General features: G+C 39.8%; 1 protein-coding gene across 1 annotated transcript in view; it reads right to left on the reverse strand.

Annotated features, from left to right (window-relative positions):
* Positions 1–15,879, reverse strand: part of LOC102814344 (oligophrenin-1-like) — a 673,730-nt gene that overhangs the window by 460,652 nt on the left and 197,199 nt on the right. The window contains exon 4 of the mRNA XM_006868550.1: positions 9,582–9,653. Coding sequence (XP_006868612.1) covers positions 9,582–9,653 — 72 coding nt within the window. The remainder of the gene's footprint in view (positions 1–9,581; positions 9,654–15,879) is intronic.

Consider the following 15,879-nt stretch of genomic DNA (forward strand, 5'->3'; position numbering starts at 1 on the left):
ATATTGTTGTTGTGAAGTGCCATTGAGTTGGTTCTGACCCATAGCGACCCTCTATAGGGTTTCTGAGGAGCAGCTATATATCTGGAGCTCTGGTAGCATAGTGGTTACAAATCGGGCTGCTAACCTCAGGTCAGCAGTTCGAAACTACCAGGTGTTTCGAGGGAGAAAGATGAGGCTTTCTGCTCCTGTAAAGATGAACAGCCTCGGAAACACTGTACAGAGTCGCTATGAGTTGGAACCGACTCCACAGCACATAACAACAGCTATATATATATATATATTTATGTATTTCTATTTTCAACTTTTTGATGAAACACCACACTGGCTGTAACATTTTACAGTCCCACAATCAGTATATGAGGGTTCCAGCCTCTCCAGCATTTGTTATTTTCTGTTTTTATAACTTTGCTTAAAGACTGGGGTACGAAGATATCTCACTGGTGTTTTGATTTGCATCTGTTTAGTGGTTAATGGTCACTAGCATTTCTTCACATGTGTGTTGGTTGTCTAGATGTCTTCTTTGGTGAAGTGTCTATTCAAGTCCCCTGCCAATATTTTAACTGGATTATCCAACTGGGGTTTTAAAAGACAGTAAGCAGTCATCTAAGGTGTAACATTGTCCTCTGTTTGTGTGAAGGAAAGACGAGTGAAGAAAATGGAAGATGCATGACTAATGGACAATGCAAACATGAATCCCCATAACTTTGTCACCATTACTTGATGGTGCCAAATTACCACTGCCAACTGCTAGTAAAGGATTATTAGAAGGTCCCGGATACAGTGGGAGAAAAATATGGAACAAAACTCAAACTCATAAAATCATAAAGATCAGGTCTAATGGTCAGATAGGAACTGGTAGAACCCCCAGGACTATGGCCTTTAGTTACCCTTCAGGAATAGAAATGAAATCACCCCTATGGATCAATTTTTAGACAAAGATCTGACAGGTCTATGTTGTTGTTAAGTGCCATCCAGTCGGTTCCAATTCATAGTGACCCTGTATAGGGTTTCCAAGGAAAGCTGGTGGGTTTGAACTACCAACCTTGTGGTTCACAGTCCAGTGCTGATGCTGCAGTGCAACACCAGGAGTCCAGACATGTCTACAAGGGATACAATAACACGAGGGACATACACACTCCTTAGAATCATCAACCATTTGATATCAAAAGGGCAGCATTTACCCAAGGACAAGGTTCAGAAGGGTTAGGAAAGCAGGAAGAAAGGAAACAGGAAATAAAAGGAGGAAGTGGAAAAAGTGATATTACACTGCAATCAATGACATAAAACAAAATGCAAATGAATTATTGAATGGAAAATTGATCTACTCTGTAAACTTTCATCCAATTCACAATAAAAAATTAAAAAAGAAAAACAAGAGCCTAATCTTTACCTTTCCACCCTGCTTGGGATGCGAGTATGCAATGATAGGATATGACAAACAGTGACAGTCATTTTACAACCTTGAGGAAAAGTTTAAAAGAATCCAAGAAACAAGACCTGGATGAAACCTTGGAATTACTGTCTCCAGAGGTGTAAAATCAACAATAAATATTCTTAAGGTCTAAGTCAATGATTTCTGGTTGCAAGTTAACACAAAGCATAACTTTGTTTCCAGCCACTCCTGAACATCCTATTGGAGAAAATCATCACCAACGTCTCTGGAATTTTAATATACTGGAAAGGCTTAAGAAAGTCTCCAAGACTAATACAAATTCATACAAAATAGAAGTTAAGAATTTGGAATTAGATGTGTTAGAAGGCATTCAATTTTAAGCTTTTCTGGTTTATAGCTTGAGTCAGGCAACAGGAACATGATTATACTACACTATACCAGATAAGGAGTCCTGGTGTGGCACTGTAGAATAAGCACTACACTGCTATCTACAAGGTCAGCAAACCCACCAGCTGCTCCTTAGAAACCCTATACAGGACTGCTATGAGTCAGACCAACTTAACAGCACTTATAACAAACAACAGCATCTATTCCAAAGAGAATTGTTTAAGAATCAAGTGCCAGCATAGGTCCCAAAGACAGTAGGTATTAAATAAATATTAGCTACCCTATCTTCCTACATGCATGAAGTATTATTTTTAAATTTATTAGACATATGGTTACGAATCGGGCTGCTAACCTCAAGGTCAGCAGTTCAAAACTACCAGTGGTTCCGGGGGAGAAAGATGAGGTGTTCTGCTCCCATAAACATTTACAGCCTTGGAAACCCTGTGCAGGGTCACTATGAGTCGGAACCAACTCCACGGTACTTAACAACAACAACATTGGTCTAATATAGTAGTCCCTAATCAAATGTGGCTATTTAAATGCAAACTAATTAAAATCTAATAAAATTTAAAATTCAGCACCTCAGTCATTCTAGATACATATCAAGTTCCCAGTAGTCATGTGTGGCTAGACACACTGCTGCTGCTGCTGCTGTTGTTGTTAAGTGCATTCATGTCAGTTCTAACTCATAGCGACCCTGTACAGGGTTTCCAAGGAGTGGTTGGTGAGTTTGAACTGCCGACCTTGTGGTTCAAACTGACCTTGCAGTCCAGTGCTTCATCCCACATCACTACACCAGGCGTCCTGTAGTGGATAATAAACAGAATTACAACCAAATTACAATCCAATTCAAGGGGCTACATAGCCCCTTGAATTGGATTGTAATTTGGTTGTAATTCTGATCTTGATTTCCCCCATCTCCTACCTAATTCCAGAGATCACTTGTGCTTCAAAGCCAGCTGATACTAGGAGCAGGGTTACAAGCTTATTGAGGTCAAGCTTGTTCATACAAGGTCACTCATGTAATTACAAATATTTATGCCATAAAATTATTCAAGTGGATAGCACACTGGGGTAAGGGAAAGGGGCAGATAGGGGTCTCATTTTGGTTGCACAAGAGAAGAAAAAGCTTTTGGTCTCTCTCTGTTCTACAATGGAATTCTCTTCTGTGCTAGTGAAGGATGGCAGTGGAGATGGAAAACATCCTGGGTCAAATTCCATTCTATGTCATTGCAAATCAGCATGATATTCCTTTTTTTTTTTTTTTTTTTTAATGATATTCCCATTAAAACCTCTATTTTTCAGGATAAATACAGGTATTTTGCTACCTTTCAGAATGGTGGTGGTGGTTATGTGCTGTGGAGTCAGTCAGTTCTGAGTCATAGCGACCTGTTTTTGAGGCTGTAAGTTTTTATGTAAGCAGAAAGTCTCATTTTCTCCCTGTGGAACAGCTGGTAGTTTCAAACTTCTGACCTTGAGGTTAGCAGCCCACCTCATAATCATTATGCTACCAGAGCTCCATATTTTTAGGGATAGATTACATTACAAAATGATTTTGTCAATAACATTATTCTGTGTAGATACATTCCCAGATTTCTTAAGGCCAGATGCTTTACATATATAATTTCACATGGAATTAAGTAGTTTACTTTGTTTACTAGAGAGTAGATTTACCTTCCACAAGTGACATTTACAAAGAGTACCGATACAAACATTAGCTGATCTGAATTCTCTTCATATATAATTCGGAATTCTGGTGTGATGCTGTGGGTTAATGCATTGGACTGCAAAGTATGTTAGATCTGCAAGGTGGGTGGTTCAAGCTCACCAGCCACTCCTCAGAAACCCTATACAGGGTCACCCTGGGTCAGAACTATCTCGACGGCTCTTAACCGCAATAACAACATATTTTTGAATTCCTTTATGTTTTCCTTGGATATGCAGCAAAGAAAACACTTTTATCCTGCAGGTCATGGCATAAACTGGTACAACCAGTTAAGGGATCAATTTGGCAATATAGCTAGCAAAAATGTGCACAGCCTACAACCCAGAAATACCATTTCTATAAATACATATTAGAAAAATGTTTAGACGTGTACAAGAAGTCATATAAAAAAACTTCAATAGGAGCACTGTTTGTACTAGAAAATAAATTAATACAAGTAAATCAATCAACAAGAGAAAGGCTAAAGAAATCAGGGTATGTTCTTACAAAGGAATACAATATAGCAGTAAAATTGAATGAACTCATCATATCTTCCAAGCCAGCTGATGTTGTTGTTGTTAAGTGCCATCAAGTCGGTTCCAACTCATAGTGCCCCTGTATAGGGTTTCTAAGGAGCGGCTAGTGAGTTTGAATTGCTGACCTTGTGGTGCAAACTGACCTGCATTCCAGTGCTTTATCCCACAGTGCCACATGAGGACTCCAAGTCAGAGAGTAGAAGTTAACTTGAGTTACATGTATCAACATGGATTAATCATATGATCATAATGCTGTTACTGCTGTGTGACACTGAATTGGTGCCAATTCATAGAGGCACTTAATAGAGTTTACAAATAGGGTTTATTACACTGTAAATCTTTACTGGAGCAGAAATCCTCATCTTTCTTCTGTGGAGCTGCTGGTGAATTTGAATTGCTGACTTTGTGGTTAGCAGCTCAACTCTTAACCCACTAGACTACCAGGGCTCCACATAGAAACAATACTGAATGGGAAAAAAAAAAAAAAAAAGATAAGACGCACACTGATTCCATTTATATAAATAATATAAACTTCATTTATATAAATAATGATAATAGAAAACAAATAATGGTTACTTTGTGCCAGACAGTATTCTAAGCATTTCACTATATTAAATGTTTTTAATCTTACGAGTTGTTGATGGTGTTGCTGTTGTTAGGTGCCATCGAGTTGGTACTGACTCATAGCAACTCTATGCACAACAGAAGAAAACACTGCCCAATCCTGGGCCAACTTCACAATTGTTGCAACGCTTGAGGCCATTGATGCTGCCACTTGGCCAATAACATCTCACTGGGGTCTTCCTCTTTTTCTCTGACCCTCCACCTTACCAAACATGATATCCTTCAGCAGCAACTGGTCCCTGCTGACAATATGTCCGAAGTATGAGTGATGAAGTTTGGCTATCCTGGCCTCCAAGGAGCACTCTGGCTGCACTTCTTCCATCACAGATCTGTTGGTTCTTTTGGCAGCCCGTGGCACTTTCAATATTCTCCTCCAACACTATAACTCAAAAGCATCAATTCTTCTATGGTCTTCCTTATTCATTGTCCAGCTTTCTCATGCATATGAGGTTAATGAAAATACCATGGCTTGAGTCAAGTGTACCTTAGCCCTCAAGCTGACATCTTTGTTCTTCAACACTTTAAACAGGTCTTGCAGCAGATTTGCCTAATGCAACACATCATTTGATTACCTGATTGCTGCTTCCATGAGTGTTTATAGTTGATCCAAGAATGAAGACCTTGACAACTTCAATCTTATTTCTGTTGATAAGAATTGTTTATTGGTTCAGTGGTAAGGATTTTTGTTTTCTTTACATTGAGATGCAATCCATACTGAAGGCTGTGGTCTTTGATCTTCATCAGTATTTCAAGTCGTCTTCACTTTCAGCAAGCAAGGTTGTATCATCTGCATATTGCAGGTTGTTAACGAGTCTTGAGTCTCCCTCGAATCCTGATGCCACATTTTTCTTCATATAACCCATATTCTTGGATTATTTGCTCAGCATACAGGTTGAATAAGTATGGTGAAAGAATACAACCCTGTCGCACACCTTGCTTAATTTTAAACCATTCAGTGTTCCCATGTTCAGTCCAAACAACTGCCTCTTGGTCCATGTATAGATTCCTCATGAGCACAATTAAGTGTTCTGGAATACTCATACTTCACAATGCTCTCCATAGCTTGTCATGATCCACACAATCTTATGAGTTACGTACTATTATTTTCCCCATTAGGAAACAATGGTGTAATAAGGTCCACAAAAGTTAAGTGATTTTCCCAAGGTCATACAATGAGTTAAGTTAAAGAGCAAGGATGCCAACCCAAGTAGTCTGGCTCAGAATCCATAGTCTTAACCACTACATAATTCTTAGGGAAACTCACATATTTAGTGAATGGGAGGGCAAGTCAAAACTAGGGAGGAAGATCCATATGTAAAGATAATCAGGAAGATAAATCCAGAAGTTTCCCTCAGCCATTGCATCCCTCTACATACCAGTTCCACCACTCATTAGTTTGTCACACTGTGGTGGATTGAGTGCTGCTGTAATTCTTGAAGCTATGCCATGGGTATGTTAAATACCAGTAGTGTCACCCACGGTTTCAGCTAAGCTTCCAGACTAAGACAGACTAGGAAGGAGGAGAGATAGACTACTTCTGAATATTTAGTCACTAAAAATCTTATGAATAGCAGTGGAACACTATCAGAACCAGAATACTGACTATTGAAACATAATGAAGAACTCAGTATTGTCAGATATAGTGCCGGAATATGAGGCCCTCAAGTTAGAAGGCACTCAAATAAAAGTTGACCATGATAACATGAATGGAGTAAAGACTTTGGGACCTTCATTTGCTGAAGGGGAACAACTCAAAATGAAGAGAAACAATTGTAAACATTCATTAATAATAGGAACATGGACTGAACAAAGTATGAATTTCAAAAATTAGAAATTGTCCAAAATGAAATGAAATGCATAAACATCCATATCCTTGGCATTGGTGAGCACAAATGGATTGGTATTGGCCATTTTGAATCTTACAATCACATGGTTTACTATGCCAAGAATGACAAAGCCCTGCAAGAAAAAAACTGCCAACCAAGAATCGTCTATCCAGCAACACTATCAATCAAATATGATGGTGTGATCAAAACATTCCAGAATAAACAGAATTTGAGAGATTTTATCAAAACTAACCCAGCACTTCAAAACATCCTAAAGGGAGTTCTGTGGACACAGAACCAACAAGAACAGACAACAAACAGAGATTGGCAGGTATGGCAACACCACCTGGAACACAGCAAACAGATAGTGGAGTTCAGAACAGAACAAAACTATAACAACAAACTCAAAGGAACGGGGGATCAACTGAAGGCCAAAAACATATAAATGTCAAAGAAGGGACAAAAGCAGCAACAGAAGCCCAGATGGTGGGGATGCCAGGTAAATTACAGGTTACAATGGAGTATCCTAAATGCAGAGAAAAGTTAGAAGACTACAAAGTAACCCCAAAGAAAGTTAACACTCCACAACATATCATAAAAATGAATTTCCAAGCAGAACAAGTGAACAGAGAAACTAGAAAGTAACTGACCAGAAACAACTCAAAGAACATAAAGCCAACACAAGAAAGAAAGCAGAACCAAAGAACGAACAGCACCGCCAAAAAAATAATACACTAAAAGGGGAAAGAAGCAGAATCGAAGAGATGGAAGCCAGAACCAGCAATACTGCTAAGATAGAAGAGCAAGCAGAAAAAAGGATTTTAAAAATCTGAAAAGAGTCTAAGATTCATGCTGGGTAACATGAACAGGAACAACTTAAGAATTATTGGCATTCCAGAATAAAAGAATCAGAGAAGTCCACAGAGGAGATAGTTGGAGAGCTTCTGGAAGAAAACTTCCCTAACATCTTGAAAGATGAGAAGATAAACATTCAAGAAGCTGAATGTACTTCAGGACGGATAGACCTCAAAAGAAAATCACCAAGACATATAATAATCAAGCTCTCCAATATCAAAGACAAGGAGAGAATCCTAAAAGCGGCCAGCGAAGGAGTTAACCAAGCAGGAATGTAGAGTGGGTTGGTTTTGTTGTTGTTGTTAAGTGTCATTGAGTCGGTTCTGACCCACAGTGATCCTGTATAGGGTTTCTGAGGAGTGGATGGTGAGCTTGAACTGTCAACCTTGCAATTTAAACTGACTTTGCAGTCCAGTGCATTAACTCACAGGACTACATATACTAGAAGGCACTTAGCAACAACAACAAATATTTGAGAGAAACTGCTCTGGCTGGTGTAAGGAGATAGGAGTTCTATACTAAGAGCACACCCTTAACAAAACAGTGATCTCATCTGGATGCTGGTTCCATGCTTGGCAAGACAATCATCAGACCGCCATTTAGAAGCAACTGCATAACAGAAGTTGGTGCCCAAAGCATCACAGAATGGCAAACTGACTAATTGATGGGAAGTCTTCTCTTTGTAAAAAGTCTTCTCTTTGTGAAACAGCCTTCTGAGAGAGTTCTTTAAGTTGAACTGACAGCAGAGCTCACTGGCCTACAAATGAACTATAGAAATAGAGTGACTTGCATTCATCAGCGATCCCCAAACAATAGCTCAAAACCTGTCCATACAGGGCAGGGGTCACAGAAGAAAAATACTCTTCCAGTATCAAAGGTCAGAGAAGCTCTCTTTTTCACTCCCCTCCATGCTTGCTCATAACCGTTTCACAGATTTCACACAAGACATTATTTCCAATGGTATTAGCATCAGTGTCATTTGAAGGGGCTAAACTTGTTTAAACAATAGGATGAGTTCAACCAGAATTATGTGTCCCTTATTACTGCCCAGCATACTCTATGTTATTTTGCTTTTATTCCTTAAATTTCTATTGTTGTTGTTGTCAGGTGCCATCGAGTCGGAACCGACTCATAGCGATCCCATGCATAGCAGAACGAAACAATGTCTGATCCTGGGCCAACCTCACTACCGCTGCCACACTTGAGTCCATCAATGATGCCACCTGGCTGATCCATCTCGTTGGGGGTCTTCCTCTTTTTCTCTGACCCTCCACCCTACCCAGCATGACATCCTTCTCCAACGACTGTTTCCTCCGGACAATATGTTCAAAGTAGGAGAGACGAAGCTTAGCCATCCTGGCCTCCAAGGAGCACTCTGACTGCACTTCTTCCAAAACACATCTATTGGTTCTTTTGGAAGTCCATGGCACTTTCAGTATTCTCCTCCAACACCACAACTCAAAGGCATCAATTCTTCTACGATCCTCCTTATTCACTGTCCAGCTTTCGTATCCATATGAGGCTATTGAAAACACAATGGCCTGGGTCAGGCGCACCTTAGTCCTTAAGCCGACATCTCTGCTCTTCAATACTTTAAAAAGTTCCTGTGCAGCAGATTTGCCCAGTGCAATACGTCGTCTGATCTCTTGACTGCTACTTCCGTGAGTGTTGATAGTTGATCCAAGAAGAATGAAGTCCTTGACAACTTCAATCTTTTCTCCATTGATGAGAATGTTGTTTATTGGTCCAGTGGTGAGGATTTTTGTTTTCTTGACATTGAGATGTAATCCATATCGAAGGCTGTGCTCTTTAATCTTCATAAGTAAATGTTTCAAGTCCTCTTCACTTTCAGCGATCAAGGTTGTATCATCTGCATATCACAGGTTGTTAATGAGTCTTCCTCCAATCCTGATGCCACGTTTTTCTTCATAGAACCCAGACTCTCATATTATTTGCTCAGCATACAGGTTGAATAAGTATGGTGAAAGAATACAACCCTGTCTCACACATTTCCCAATTTTAAAACATTCAGTGTTCCCATGTTCTGTTCGAACAACTGCTTCTTGGTCTAGGTACAGATTTCCCACATCCTATACAGCCAGATTTGACAGCACAGTCATGAGACAATATCAGATTTTCTAATTTTTTTCTAATGCTAATTTTTCCTATAGAAGTTAATTCTCTATACCCTTGATAGACTAACAGGCTGCTCAACTGGTATAAAAAATATCATACACATTTGGAAGAAATTGTACCTTGGTGAAGCCTATTTGCTCCTTCCGGAAATTTTCCAGGGGCTTGATCAGCAAATCACTAGCATTGTGTACCTAGAGAAAAAGAATAAACATACAACTTTTAGGTCAACAAAGTTCAGATATAAGATTTTTTTGTTACTAACACAATTTCCTTATAATATACAACTCCGCAAAGTGCTGGTTGGTTAGCTTCTTTTTGTTATAGTCTTTTTTCCACGTTGATATTTGAAAATAAAATGTTGATAGAAGAAATGAGAGAAGGAACATTAGGGGGATTTTTCGATAACTTCACTGATAGTCCAGCTTGAATTTTAATCCATAAATATATAGAGTCATATCTATCAGAAGACACAGGGGACTTGGAGTACATGGGAAAAAAAGAAAAAGAATTCATGAAAAGGCTAACTGCACCAAGTGCAAACCACTTCATAGCATCAGGAAAAATCCCAGGATAAATCATTTCCAGTGGTGTCCTGGTGCATCATAAAATGAGAACATTTCCTTCAGTACTTGGAGTTTTTTATAGCATCATAGAACAAACTGAACCAGGCCTTCAAATTACCTTAACTATAGATGCACATAAGCTGATAAGTACTACTGGATCAATGAAATTTCCCATATCTCTGTTGGCTCTAACCATACTACAACTTACCTCCCAGCACAATACTTGGAGTCCTGGTGTGATGCTGTAGAATAAAGCATTGGAACACAGGGTCCGTTTGAATCATGAGGTCGGTGGTTCAAACTCACCAGTTGTTCCTTGGAAACCCTATACAGTGTCACTATGAGTCAGAAGCAACTCAGTAGCATTTAACAACAACAGCATGACACTTAGGGCCCCTTACAACTCTGGATGTATTCATTAGACAAAGGCAAGAAAGTCCATGGATTCATACCTGCAAAATGCCACAGTGGAGACTTTTCTACAAAGATCTCCAATACTTACAAAAATTCACTTTGATTTCACATTCAATCACAACCCTGGAATTAAAAATTAAAGACACTGGTGACGCTCCTTGATTGAAAACAAGCATTTTTCTACTCAAAGTACCAGCCCCCCTCTTCTTCCCGACACACTACACTTCCTTGGGTTGTGCTTTATATTTATCAACTCTGTGTACCATGTAGAAACAAATTAAGTCACTGATGTTATAGACTCAATGCGAGAAGTCATTTATCTTCTTTACAATTTTAACAGATTTCAAACATGGCAACAAATGCTTGGATACTCCTCCCATTGAGAGGTGATGTCTTTGCATCTTCCACTTGAATGTCAGCAGGCTTGTTACTGCGTTTACCAACAGACTACAGCAGAAGTGGCACTATGTGAGTTTCCAGGGTAAGTCATTAAAGGCCTAAATCCTCCACCTACTTCTCTTGGGAAACTTCATTTGAGAGACCTGAGCCACTATAAAAAGTAGGATTACTCTGAGACTACTATCAAGCTGGAGAGTCCAAATGTAGACACTCAGGTCAACAGTCCCAGTTGAGTTCAGTTTTTCAGTTATCTCTGTCAAGTTGCCAGACAGGTGAGTGAAGTAGTCTTGGACCCTGAAAGTGACCCATCAGCCAAGTGAACACTACCATATAGAGTGGAAGATTTACTCAGCTGAGCCCTGCCTGGATTCCTAACCCACAAAATAGTGATAAAATATAAATTTTATCCTAACTCACAAAATATAATAAAATTTTATTCCTAACCCACAAAATATAATAAAATTATTGTAGTTTAAGCCAATAATGTTGGGGTAGGTTGTTACATGGTGGTGGTGGTTATGTGCCGTGGAGTTGATTCCAACTCATAGAGACCCTGTACAGGGTTTCCGAGGCTGTAAATCTTTATGGGAGCAGAAAGCCTCATCTTTCTCCCACAGAATGGCGGTTCACAGCCCGATTCATAACCACTACGCTACCAGAGAAACAGAAAACTAGAAAATCTATTACCAATTTCACAATCCATCTCATTGGGGGGTCTCCCTCTTTTTTGCTGACCCCTCACTTTACCAAGCATTGTTTCAGGAACTGGTCCCTCCTGATAATATGTCCAAAGTCTGAAAGATGAAGTCTTGCCATCCTGGCTACTAAGGAGCATTCTGGCTGTACTTCTTCCAATACAGATGTTTCCTCTTCTGGCACTCCATGGTACTTTCAATATTCTTCTCCAACACCATAACTCAAATGCATCAATTTTTCTATGGTCTTCCTTATGCATTGTCCAACTTTCACATGTACATGATGCTACTAACAATACCATGGCACTGAAGTTGTCAAACTGACATCTTTGATCTTGAACACATTAAAGAGGTCTTTTTCAGTAGATATGCCTAATGCAATACTTTGTTTAATTTCTTGACTGCTGCTTCCATGAGTATTGGTAATGGATCCAAGCAAAATTACGACATTGACAATTTAAATCTTTTCTCCACTTATCATGATGTAATTTACTGGTCCAGTGGTGAGGATTTATTTTTTTCTTTACATTGAGGTGCAACCCATACTGAAGGCTTTGATCTTCATCAATAAGTATTTTAAGTCCAAAACAACCTGTGATTTGCCTTTCAGCAAGCAAGGCAAATAACAGGTTATTGATGAGCCTTCTTCCTATCCTCATGCCATGTTTTTCTTCATATAATCCATTTTCTCAGATTATTTGCTCAGCATACAGACTGAGTAAGTATGGTGAATGAATACAACCCTGGTGCAGAAAACACCAATAGATACTATTTCCAAACCTTTTCTTCTTTTTGAAACTCATTGCTATTGCACTATCTGCCAGAACAGAGAGCTAGAATGTAGACAAAGGCTAAGCTGAAGACTGGCTCTCTTTTCCTTTTCATTCTGTTATATCATTAAACCTCTTAGAAGTCTGACAAGTACTCAAAACAACAATAACAATAAAAAAGAAACTCGAGTAAAATTAGCCTTTAATCTTCTTTCTGATCACTTCGCCTATTTTGGAAGCTCTTCGGGAGAACAGCTCATACCTGCTGTCTCAGGGTTTTTGTTGTTGTTTGTGTGCTATTGAGTCAGTTCTGACTCATAGTGACCCTGTATAGGGTTTCCGAGAGAAGCTGGTGGGTTTGATCTGCCAAGCTTGAAGTAAGCAGTCCACTGCTTATCCTACAGCACAACAGCAGAGTAGAGTCCCCAATATCAGAAGTAACATCCTGAACACATTATTTAATTTATCTGATCAGCTTGCTGTGGGAAGAAGCCCAAACTACAACTTGGCAGAAGAGAACTAGTATTCAATTCAGTAATGCCAGACTAATCAGGAATATTTAATGGCTAACCAATTACCAAAATAGGACATTGGAGATGAACTGTTTGAAATACTATGGGTTTCTTCGGGTCATCTTTGGCAGTCCTGAAAAATAGACCTAGCACATTGCCAACAGAGTACCGTTTAGAGAAAAGAATCAAGACATAAAGAAGTCTGTTGTCTCAACTTTCCTTCTGAAATACAGCTATCTCCTCTCTCCCCACCTCCACCAGATAAATATTCTACTACTTATGAACATCACAGCACTTCTTCATATCTTATTCCATCCATAATTATTGCCACAATTTAAATTAATTTATGAAATGACTAGACATTCGTTTTAGAAGAAGTACAGCCAGAGCTCCTTGGAGGCCAAGATGGCTAAGCTTCATCTCTCATACTTTGGACATATTGTGCGGAGGAAACAGTCGCTGGAGAAGGATGTCATGCTGGGTAAGTTGGAGGGTCAGAGAAAAAGGGGAAGACCCCTAATGAGATGGATTGACCAGGTGGCATCATTGATGGAATCAAGTGTGGCAACGGTAGTAAGGTTGGCCCAGAATCAGACATTGTTTCGTTCTGCTGTGCATGGGGCCTCTATGAGTCGGTTCCGACTCGATGGCACCTGACAACAACAACAACAACAACAACAACAACAACAACAAGAGATTCGCAAAAATAGGATTCTGAAAGTTCTATTATTCTAACATTTTTTTTTACCTCTTCTTTTAGAAAGAATAAAAAGACATTTAACACCTCCCAAATTATCCAGGATGAGGTATGTTGTTGTTGTTAGGTGCCACTGAGTCAGTACCAACTCATAGCGACAGTATGCACAACAGAACGAAACACTGTCTGGTCCTGCACCAACCTCACAATCATTGCTACACTTGAGCCCACTGCTGCTGCCATTGTGCCAATTCATCTCATTGGGGGTCGCACTCTCCTTCTCCAACCCTACTTCTCCAATCCTTCTCCAGTCCCTCCTGATAATATGTCTGAAGTATGAGAGACGAAGTCTGGCCATCCTGGATTCCAAGGAGCACTCTAGCTGTACTTCTTCCAACACAGATTTATTTGTTCTTTTGGCAGTCCATGGTATTTTCAGTATTCTCCTCCAACACCATAACTCAAATGCATCAATTCTTCTACAGTCTTCTTTATTCATTGTCCAACTTTTGCATTCATATGAGGCTATTGAAAATACCATGGCTTGGGTCAGGCGCACCTTAGTCCTCAAACTGACATCTTTGCTCTTCAAATATGGTATGGTGGTGGTTAGGTGCCGTGGAGTTGGTTCCAACTCAGAGTGACCCTGTACAGGGTTTCTGAGGCTGTAAATCTTTAAGGGAGCAGAAAGCCTCTTCTTTCTCCCACGGAACAGTTGGCCGTTTCAAACTGCTAACATTAAAGTTCATAGCCCGAATCGTAATCACTATGCTATCAGAGTCATTTTATCCCATGTTATGAATTGAATTCTGTGCCCCCCTCCAAAATATGAGTCAACTTCCCTAGACCATGATTCTCAGTATTATGTAATTGCCCTCTATTTTATGATCTGATGTGTTTAATCCTGATCTAATGTAAGAGGATTAAGCTGGGATACATTCTAGTCAGTTACAGCTCTGATCTAATGTAAGGGGAGTTTTCCTGGGAGTGTGACTTGCATCATCTTTTATTTTACAAGAGATTAAAAGAAAAGGAAATGAGCAGAGAAGAAGACCACTAAGAAAGAAAAGTCAGGAATAGTATACAGCCTTTGGACCTGGGACCCTTCACCGGAAAATTCCTAGAACCAGTAGACACAGAAATAAAAAAAACCTTCCTATAGAGCTGGCATTTTGAATTTGGACTTCTCATCTCCAAGGTTGGCAGTTTAAACCCACCAGTCACTCTTTTGTTGTTGTTGTTAAGTGTTGTCGAGTGGGGTCCGACCCATAGCGACCCTATACAGGGTTTCCGAGGCTGTAAATCTTTACGGGAGCAGAAAGCCTCATCTTTCTCCGGCGAAGCGGATGTTTCGAACTGCTGACCTTAAGGTTCACAGCCCAATTTGTAACCACTACACTACCAAAGCTCCTTTGAAACTGACTCAATGGCACATAAAAACATCTAAACAGTTTGAGAGTGAGTTTCTGGTTATTAAAGTCATCTACTTGTGGCATTTCAGTTATAGCAGCACTAAGTTAAAAAGACACCCCAGAGATCCAGGAAATGGTAGAAATTCAAACCCATCTGTTACCCATCAAAAACTCCATATAGGATTCAGAACCGACTCACTAACACTTAATAACAACAACACACAGGGGACAAAGAAATGGTTAAATCTTCTTTGTTGTTGTTAAGTGCCGACCCTGTCCATTATGCTAATGTAGCCATACAATTCCTAGCTATTATTGTTGTTAAGTGTCCTTGAGTCGGTTCCGACCCATAGCGACCCTGTATAGGGTTTCCGAGGAGCGACTGGTAAACGTGAACCGTTGACCTGGCAGTTCATACAGCTTTGTAGTCTGGTGCATTAACCCACAGCACCACACAAGGACTCCTAAATTTTCTTAGCTATTAACAAAAAACACCTTGATGGAATGATCTACTGAACCTAGGGGCTCAGGACCATAGCTTCCAGAGATACCATCGTCAACTAGCATAACATAGTCTACAAGCACAATGTTCTACATCCTATTGTGATGAGTAAAAGTTTATGAATTCATGAAGGTCCTGGACAGAGTGGTAGAAAATGTGGAACAAAACTGAAAGTTATAAAAAAGGCCGAGCTTACTGGTCAGAAAAAGACTGGAGGAACCACAAGATTATGGCCTTTGGTCACCCTTCAGGTCTGAAATTGAACTTACCCTTATGGCTCACTTTTCAGCCAATTGCTCCTGAGAAACCCTATGCACATAAAAAATGAAAACACAACAAGAGTAGATAGGCATGTTGTTGTTGTTGTCAGGTGCCATCGAGTCGGAACCGACTCATAGTGACCCCATGCACAGCAGAACGAAACAATGTTCGATCCTGGGCCAATCTCACTAC

The sequence above is a fragment of the Chrysochloris asiatica genome, unplaced genomic scaffold, assembly GCF_000296735.1.
Source record: "Chrysochloris asiatica unplaced genomic scaffold, ChrAsi1.0 scaffold00118, whole genome shotgun sequence".
In the NCBI taxonomy this organism is placed as follows: domain Eukaryota; kingdom Metazoa; phylum Chordata; class Mammalia; order Afrosoricida; family Chrysochloridae; genus Chrysochloris; species Chrysochloris asiatica.